Source organism: Buceros rhinoceros, unplaced genomic scaffold (genome assembly GCF_000710305.1).
Source record: "Buceros rhinoceros silvestris isolate BGI_N320 unplaced genomic scaffold, ASM71030v1 scaffold11532, whole genome shotgun sequence".
In the NCBI taxonomy this organism is placed as follows: Eukaryota; Metazoa; Chordata; class Aves; order Bucerotiformes; family Bucerotidae; genus Buceros; species Buceros rhinoceros.
In genome coordinates, this window is record NW_010400733.1 from 20453 (window position 1) to 29796 (window position 9344).

The 9344-nt window shown below is 50.3% G+C and overlaps 1 protein-coding gene across 1 annotated transcript in view; it reads left to right on the top strand.

Annotated features, from left to right (window-relative positions):
* The first annotated feature begins 6744 nt into the window (after positions 1-6744).
* LOC104489806 (TGF-beta receptor type-2-like) overlaps positions 6745-9344 on the top strand; it is a 12620-nt gene continuing 10020 nt past the window's right edge. Inside the window, exon 1 of the mRNA XM_010132011.1 lies at positions 6745-6938. Within this exon, the coding sequence (XP_010130313.1) occupies positions 6745-6938 (194 nt within the window). The remainder of the gene's footprint in view (positions 6939-9344) is intronic.

The following is a 9344-nucleotide window of genomic DNA, read 5'->3' on the forward strand; positions in this document are numbered from 1 at the left end:
CCCAGCCGTCTGTCCCGCAGCAGCACGCTTGCTCCCTGCCAGCCCGCCCCAGTGGTGGGCACCAGCTGGACCCCGCGCCGGCACGCAGACCTGCAGGACCCAAACCAGGGCCAGGAGGGATGGAGCATGGGTTCTCCTAGCAGGAGCAGCTCTGGGGGACACAAAGCAAAATCTGGGGAAGGAAACTTGAGATCGCTAGGGAGGTAAGCAGCTCACTGTGGGTGAAGGAGAAGAGACCCTGGCATTGCCTGATTTCAGTGCCTTTGGCAGGAGCAAGAGGGGCTGTCGGAGTGGATAGAGGAGACAAGCAGCTCTGAGGGCAGACAGAGGACCATGGGATCGGGCACATTCCCCCCCATCCTTGCCTGCAGGCACAGACATCAAAAATCAAACCAAAACCACACCAAAATCAAACCACTCCGGTCAAACTCTCCCCACCGAGTGCCACGCATCATCTCGCTGGCCCCCAGCACTCCAGCTCGCCCCCACAGTGCTGGCTTTGTGGGCACGCGACCCTGAGGTATCTCTGTATGAAATGTCCCAACACTCCAAAAGCAGAGTCATTGCACCGACACGTAGACAACTTACAAAAGGTACCCAAGACATAGCAGAGATTACCAAAGCAGAAGGATGGACAATGTTCTGCAGAGCTCGCCTCTCCCCAGGGTGAAGTTAGATCATGATGTAATTTAAGCATCTGAAAGAGACTGGAGAAGTCTGCTGGTACAACCCATACCCAATTTACTTTGTAATGGGACTGAGCAGTATTTGCTAAACACTTCATTTAAAGGGATATTTTCACAAAGGAAAAATAAGTGGTGGAATAGGTCAGTTACCAGCCTGTTTGAAGGAGGTCCAAGCAAACCAGAAATGTATACTGCATGTCTTTCTGGCACTGGGAAGCCCTGATGTCTAACACAATCAAAATCAGTCCTTTTTATTCACCAGGAAACATTACTGGCTCATTCCTTGCTCCATACCATACTCTCTTGAGTACAGTATTTAATATGCAGGATGATGTGAGACCACATACCTGAAGGCAGAGCCTGGTCCTCTGAACCAAATGCAACATGAGCGCTGCTGGGTTTCCAGCAGGAGCCTGGGGCTTGTGCTTTGCAGGGGTAAAAAATGGGATAATAAGATTTTTCAGCTCCATTTGGTCTGCTCTACCTCTCCAATGAAGATGAAGAAGACAGTGTTTGTAAATGACATGGATGGAGAAGAATGGCCCAATAGTAAAAACCACTTTGCTTCAGCAGTTAAAAGTAGCACCAGATCCCACCACTGGAGAACAGAACAGTGCTGGAGAAAGCCGAACTGCACCTGAAATAAAAGATCAGTCTAGTCCTGAGGTCTAGTTCTGGGGAGATCCTGCAGCGAGACTGGCTGCTTTCTGACAGATCGGCTCTAGCTCAGCTGGAGCTGCAGGAAATTTGGGATCTTTGTTACACAGGTCATGCTGGACAATGGCAATGGGGACCTTCTCACCCAACATAAGATCTCCTGGAAATCAGGGTGTAGGAATTATCCTGACGTAGCCTATCTGTGGCACTGGTGGTTGATCTGTGGAGGAGGCAGCTCAGGGGTAACCTGTCAATGGAGAACACTGAGGTTCTGGTGTTCTCACATGGGTCAACAAGAGAGCAGAGCCCATCAGCCCTGTTGTTATTTTAACCTTAAAAACAAGTACTGTACACAGGAAAGGAATTTGTATGTTCTCATAGTTTTATGAGAGCTTCTATCATTGTGTAGTCATGTCACTAGCCGTGGATGAAAGCCCAAGGCAAAGCCTAATCCTAGACCCAGCAGTGGAAGAAGGACTTGCTGCTAAGCCCATGTTAACTCAGGTGGGATAAGAGGTCTCAGCATAGGTTGGGTTTCCTTCAGGGCACCTACCTGGGGGCTTCCAGGAGCAATATGGCTGCAGGGTTGAGATAGAGGTGCTCCTCAATCCTTGGTTTAAGAGTGCCGTCGATTAGAGAAAGCCACAGAGCATGGCACCTAATCTTCCAGGCTTTAGTCTCTCCAAGTGCAAAGCCTGGGACTTACAGGTTGACTGACCTGCATGGAAAAGACAACGCAGAGAGTTCCCAGCACTGCTGCAGTTACAGCAAGCTGGGAAGCCCTCTGCAATTGCTGAGTTAGCATCAGCCCCGTCCCGGGGTGCACAGGGGGTACACACGGAAGAGAGGGTAGACCTCACTGTAAAGCATTTATGACCTCAAAAAAATTGATTAAATGATAAATTTTTCTTTGCTCCTGAAAAAGAAAAGCATTTTAAGGGCATTTTGCTACTGACAGATGGAGCATAATCATGGCTTGGCTTCGCGGACGAAGATTTGGGAAGGGCCTTACCCACGCTTACTGCAAGCGCGCTGATGGCTGAAAAGGCCAATGCGGGATAGGCAAGATCGGTTGCAAAGAGCACACCGGAAGGTCTCCTTGGGTGGTATACTCAAGGCACGGTTCTTTCTGCGCTGTCTTTTCTCCTCAAGACTCCTCAAGTGCTCTCAAAGGAGACAGCAGCATTATGTATGGTGTGTCTCCAAATCTCCCGATTGGAGGCCAGGGTGGACCACTGATGGTGGTCAGTATGGCCAAGGCTGAGGTATTGTTTCAGGGAGTCCTTATATCTCCTCTTTGGAGCTCTTCTCGTGCGGCAGCTGGTGGCGAGTTCACCGTAGAACACAATCTTAGGGAGGCGGTGATCTCCATCCTACAATCTTAGGGAGTGGGTGATCCGCCATCCTGGAGACGTGCCCTGCCCAGCGCAGCTGCGTTTTCAGCAACATGGCCTCGATGCTGGTGACCTCTGCCTGTTCAAGGACAGTGACATCAGTCACATAGCAGTCCAGTGGATGTTTAGGATTGTCCAGAGGCAGCGCTGATGGAAGTGTTCGAGGTGTCGCAGGTGCTGGCGGTAGATGACCCATGATTCAGAGCCATATAGAAGAGTAGACAGTACAGTGGCTCTGTAGACACTGATCTTTGTGGTATTTACTTTCTTCAGGTGTTTGTTGCACCAGACTCTCTTATGGAGGTTTCCGAAAGCTCTGTTTGCCTTTGCTATTCTGTTGTCTATCTCTTTGTCGATGGTGGCATCTGAGGAGATGATGCTCCCCAGATAGCTGAACTGCTGGACTGACTGCAGCTCTGACTTGCCAATGGTGATGTGGGGATGATGGTAGGTATCTTGTGGTGTGGGTTGGTAGAGAACTACTGTCTTCTTCAAGCTGACTTCCAGCCGCCTCAGCAAAGCAGGATGTTAAGGGCTGCAGAGCTGCTTCTGTGTGGGCAACGAGGGCGGCATCGTCAGCAAAAAGCGGCTCATGAACAAGGTGATTTAGGGTCTTGGTGTGGGCCTTCAGTCACCTTAGGTTGAAGAGGCTCCTATCAATACAATATCAGATATAAATGCCGTTTTGTTCGTCGAGGTCTGCCGTGGCCCTTTGAAGCATCATGCTGAAGAAAATTGTGAATAAAGTTGGAGCATAATCTGAAGGTCCTTAATATAGGTCCTGTGTGGCCAGAGACTTTGGTCCACTTCTGTCTCAGGAGGAGGAGAGCTGGGGGTATGTGCAAGTGCCTTAGCACCTCACATCAAGCACCCTTCCTTAAGTCCATCTGGTGTTTAGTTGTCACAAAACAGCAGGCCAGAAAGAATGTTTGTGAACTGAACCTGCTCATTCTGCCCCACAGCAAAAACACGCTGCCTGAACGTGCCTTCGCTTTGGCTACAAAGGGTGGGTGTGCTGTGGCCAATGAGAGGCTGAAGGGCTGCCCCAACATGCATGAAAAATACCCCAGTGTCCTTGGATGGTGGTAACACCCCTGCTGCTCTCACAGGAGAACTCAGGCGCTTCTGGTGTAGTTTTTTCCTTTATTCCTCTACTTGAAAATCATCTCATATTCTCTCAGTAACCCCTCTGGGGTCCCGGTTATAGATACCAGAAGACTTGATCCTGCTCTCGCGCGCAGAGAACAAGCCTTCCTATTGATAGGGAGCCAAGCTCACTGTGAGCCCACCTATTGGTGACTTCAAACCATCTTTTCAACTGCCGTTCCACAATAACTTTGACTAACTGTACTATTTATTGGCTCACATCACATCCTTATGGCTTCAATTTATTTTTGGAAAACTCAACCCGCATTTAATTAGTTTATAGTTTGTTCCAAGTTTTGCTTATCCAGCTATTTCTTTTTTTACTTTTTTTTTTTTTTTGAAGTTTGTATTTTGATGTTTAGCATTTGCCTTGGCAACATCTGGAACCCCTTTATGGAAGCGTATTGTTACTTTTACTGCTCGTGCAGCTTTATTAAATCATCTGAGTATTAATATTGAAAGTGTTCATCTGGGTCTAATCAGGGCCAAGATGAGTGAGGTGGCAGTTCAATTGTACCTACGAGCTAATGGTTCAAGGACACAAAGTCCTGAAGAAACTTGCAGTGGGCTTTGTGCTCTTCTTTTTAGCTTCCTGGGAGAAGAATGAGGGGGGGGACAAAAAAAGATATTCCTGCTCTGACCTTTCTTGCAGAGCAGATAACAGAATCGCAGCCTGAGCTAGTTTAGAACAATTTGTCTCCAAAGAATTTTGTCCAGTTACTGCTATATTTCTGGATCTTGTTTCCATATTTAACTCTTTCATCTGCCCTGGCCTCTCCGCTCTGCAGTACAAATGACTGCCAAATCGAGATCCCCACCACACGCACCAGTACAAAACTGCCAGGGCTGACATTTTGCTCTGAGACCTCAAGCAAACCCTTGATATAAATAAGTAAATAACATACCCTGTGGGTATAAATACGTAAATAACAAACCTCATCACTCTTCTGCATCAGTGATTTCCACAACCTGGATTTGCCCATTTGCTTCTCCTCCGCAGGGTGCCCCAAAATCCCTGGGACGATGGTGCTGAGCCCATGGTCCTGCACAAGCATGCTGCGAGCACAGCAGGAGCCAGGGCATGGATGGGTTGAGGTGAAAGGGTGAATAAAGAAATACAGCAGCGACACCACCTGAGCAGAGCCCTGGGTGTGGTAGGGCTGGGGTTTGTGGGGGAAAAAACAATTCACCTTCAATTCTCTGTTCCCACGTAGTAACACAGATGGAGTTTGTAGAACATGGTGGTTGTCACCATAGGTCAAGAGCCCCATGCAAACGCTGGGCTAAATTTCTCATGCACTTCCAAAACTCATCCTTGAGGGGACTTTTGCCTGGGATTCTGCGAGTCCTGCCCTGGCAGAGCAAGGCAGGGAGGCGAGGGTGGCTTGTGCTGGCTGCAGGTACTTCAAATCCCAGCTGAAGTCACAATTTTGGAGGTTAACCCTTGGATGGATGCAGGGCATTGGGCCTGCTGAGGTCACCCATAAAAGCCCCGGGTGTCTCCACAGGGTCAAAGCAGCCCCATGGATGGGTGAGTGTGTGTGTGTGTATGATGAGTGAGAGGTTGTGGGCAGCATCCTTGCCTGCTCTGCTCCCAGCTCCACCACCACCTCGCACAGCTCGATCCCTGCAGAGCCATGTTTTAAGCCTCACATGGGTCATTTAAACCAGCCTTTGGATGCAACAGGCTTTTCTTCCACAGCCAGGTTTCCCCTCTGCCATTAACCTCGGCCCTACACACAAGGCCATGGGAGCTTGTAAATGGTTTATTTCTGAGCAGGAAGCCTTCCAGCAGCTCTTTTACGGCTGTCGCATGGAGGAGGGTCTAGGCCGGCTGGGGAAGTGGAGCAGGCAGTGAGATGCCATCAGAGCAAGCTGCACACCCTGGATCTGGCAAGCGGAGCAGCTAAAAACTCCCTTCTGCTGTTGGGACAGTATATGCATTAAAAAGGAGGAGGACTGTAAGCTCAGACGTTGCAGGGTGAACCCATGACCGCCCTTGTCACAGGGGCTGGGAGCACGCAGCGCTGCTGGCAGCTCGGGGAAGCAGCAGCCAGAGAAGTGCAGATGGCCCAAACCTTCGAAAAAATTAGCTGCTGTAGTTCAGGTTCCTACCTGAACACTCTAGTGTATATATAAGTAAAACCGTAGAAATATATAGTTCTACACAACCCACTTTAAAAAAAGACATTTAGCAGCCTTAAAACAGGAAGTTTAAATTTAGCTGGGCTTTATCCCCTCAACCGAGCACAGTACAGTCACCCTTTGTATAAAAATAGAGATAATTTCACGCCTGCGAGATACACGCAGAGCAGCTCCACGCAGGCAGCGGTCGTTCCTGCTGCTGAGGCCAGGTCCAGCGCTTCAGAGCATCTCATGCCAGGCCAGGACAGAGCGGGCGGCGGAGCCCCGAGGGAGCAGCCCAGGTTGCCCCAGAGCTGGGAAAGTCTCAGCCCATCGCCTGCTGCTGTAACACAGATGATGGGGAGGGGGTGGCAAACGCAAGGAGGCAGCAAGAGATGAGGGAGCTGCCCCAGCCTGGCCATGCCAGTTGGAGCCTAGGTTGTAGAGGAAGAAATAAACTTCCTCTTGATGATAAACAGCATGGGAAACACAGAGGGAAAACATGGGTCTTGTGGCTTCCCAGGCTCTGCAAAGCTCTGGTCCAGCAGGATCTGCCTCCGCACCACCATCACGCCTCCATCTCCTCCAGGCTTTGGCATAATCTAAACAACCTTTGACCACGCGAAATGAAAGCTATAAAGAAATGCATGGAGAAATAGGGTCAATTCCTGCCCCTTTCTCCTCTGGTTGTGCAAATTGCTGAAAACAGTGGGCTTTTTTCCACACTGCGGGCAAGCATGGCCACGCTCATCCTCCTCTGCCACCTCTCTGCCCCTGCAGCCTGTGATGCCAGTGCTCGCCGCAGCCTGAAGACCAACCTGTGCAAGTGGTGCGACTCCACGCAGCCAGCCTGTGAGGAGAAGGTCTGCTACAGCAACTGCAACCTCAACTCCTACTGCGAGGACCCCTACGAGATCTGCGTGGCCATATGGTAAGCGGCAATTCCCTCACCTAGTGGGATGCAGGCGAAAACGGGGCTCGCGGGGCAGCAGCTCACAGGAACACACATATCCCTGCACTTGAGTTATCGCCCACTAAAACAGTTCAGGACTTTATCTTCCTCTTGCTTTGACCCCATTATAATCAAAACTACAATTCACAGTAAAAAATAATGTGGTCTGGTACTATAATTAGAACTGGTTTATTTTCTAAACAAATTAAGCATTTCAGTGCCTGACACAAAGCGCAGCAAGTTTGCTGCAGTACCTTTAAACCCCCAGAAACCCCTGAATTTAGCTTTACAATCTGAACCCAAGTTCAAAGCCGGAGGCCCTGACTCCCAAACCCACGATGTCCTCCTGCATCAGGCTGGTGGAACCCTAGTTCACATGCAGGGCTGCAGCCAAGGCCTGTCCCCATCCAGCACAGAGATACCTGAGCCGATATCTGCCGCGTTTAACCCACGTCTGTCCCATCCCCTGGGAAAAGCCCTTTTCTGTTTCTGCGGGAGGTGCCTGGAACGGAAACGCTATCTTGCATGTCAGCCCAAGCCTCTGCCGCGGTGTTTGGCCGGAAGAGAGCCTCCCCCAGCTTTGTGGTCCCCATGAGCAAAACTAAAACCCCATCCATTTGGGGCTGCCCAGAGTGATTTTCCTCCTCTTTAAAAAATTTGGCTGCCACAGTGAAAGCCAGCCAAGCACTTATCACTAGGCTTCAGCTCAACCTGCTCATTAGCGTGAACACTGCACGCCCCGCCTGCAGTAGGAGTTCGCCTCAACATAACTGTTGCACTATGGACTTAAAAAAAACCCCAAACACAAAGCTAATAAGAAACCCAAACAAACAAACAAAATCCACCCCCTGCCCCAAATCCCCTTGCATGCACATGGAGAAGCCACCTTCCATCCTGGGTACGCCACCCAACATTTGGCTGGGTTTCCCCACTGACGGCCTACATGTACAGGAAAAAGCGAGACACTGCATCATAAATCCCCACACCAGGGAAGTGATCCCACCACGCAGGATGGGGTGGCACCTTGCACCGCTTATTGCACGGGGTGAGGCAGCTGTGGGGTCACTAATAACCTTGCTGGCCCTGAAGCCTCCTCCCAGCACCTCCCACCCCATCCTAAGACCCACCCTGAGGCAGGGCTCACCTCCAAGCCACCTCGCTGTCTGTTGCTCACTTGCAGAGGCATGTTTGGATCATCTGAACTTTTCCTGCGTGGGTAACACAGTCAGAGCAGCAGCTTTGGCCCCATGCTCATGAGCAACATCCTGCAGCATCCCCACCCTGGGCAGCCCACGGAGGAGGGACTGTACCTTTCTAGGACGCTTCATCTGGAAGCCCCTCTGACAAATTGCCTGGGAACCCCCAAAAAATGTGGGGAGCACTGAAATTGAGGGATTTTTTTAAAAAGGGGGGGAAAGCAGGTCTGTCTTTTTGAAACAGGATAAATTCCCTAGAAAAGTCAAGAAATTACACCTTTACCTCCCTCTTGTTTATCTAAACGGAAACAAGGTGGGGCTAGGGCTTATTTACCATCGCTTCCCTGGCTGTGCCGAGCCCCAGCACTCCTCTACCCCACACACCTGGTGAGCACCGGGATGTCACCAGGTGATGTGGCAGGTTTCATTTGTAGTTGCTGGGTGTCTGAAGCTGTGGTATAAACGCAGATGCGGCCCCGTGGTCACCTTCCCATTATAATTTGGCAGCTCCAAAGGTCAAGCCATTGCTAGAAATAGCCCCAATCAGCAAGTGAAGGGCTCTGCTGCTGCAGGTCGACAAAGGCAGGAGCAAATGGTCTTCCAAGGACAGGGCGTGACAACCAGCAATTAACCCAGAGCAAGCCCAGGGGATGAGACAGCGCTTACAGGCTCCACCTGCACGCATGGGTTGGGAGGAGCAGGAGGGAAGTATGAGCCAGCATGTTGCTGGCAAGGCAGCCTTTTGTCCCCCCACATCACCCACTTCTCTCCTGCACAGGTGAAATTTGGGCAGCAGAGACCTTGTTCCCTGCTGAGGCAGAGATGTTATGACTTGTATTGCAGCAGAAGGGACGTACAGGGAGGGACTTTCATTTCAGAGAGTTTCCTTAAGACCATACAGCCCAAAACCTGCTGGCCTAGCACCTAGTGTTAGTAAAAGAGGGATTTTGCCCTGGATCCCATGCAGGGCACTCGGCCTTAGGGCTGGCGCTACCTAATCCAAGGCATGACTATGAACTAGTGAATTATCTGCTGGAAACAATCGGAGCCTCTGGCTCGCTTACATCCTACTGTTGGTGTGTGCTAAACATTTCTCACCATTTGGAAGAGACAAAGGGTGTTAAGAAAGCCCCTCCAAAGCACATGTAATCAAAATTACACCAGAGCTGCTGCAAACAAGTCATTCCCT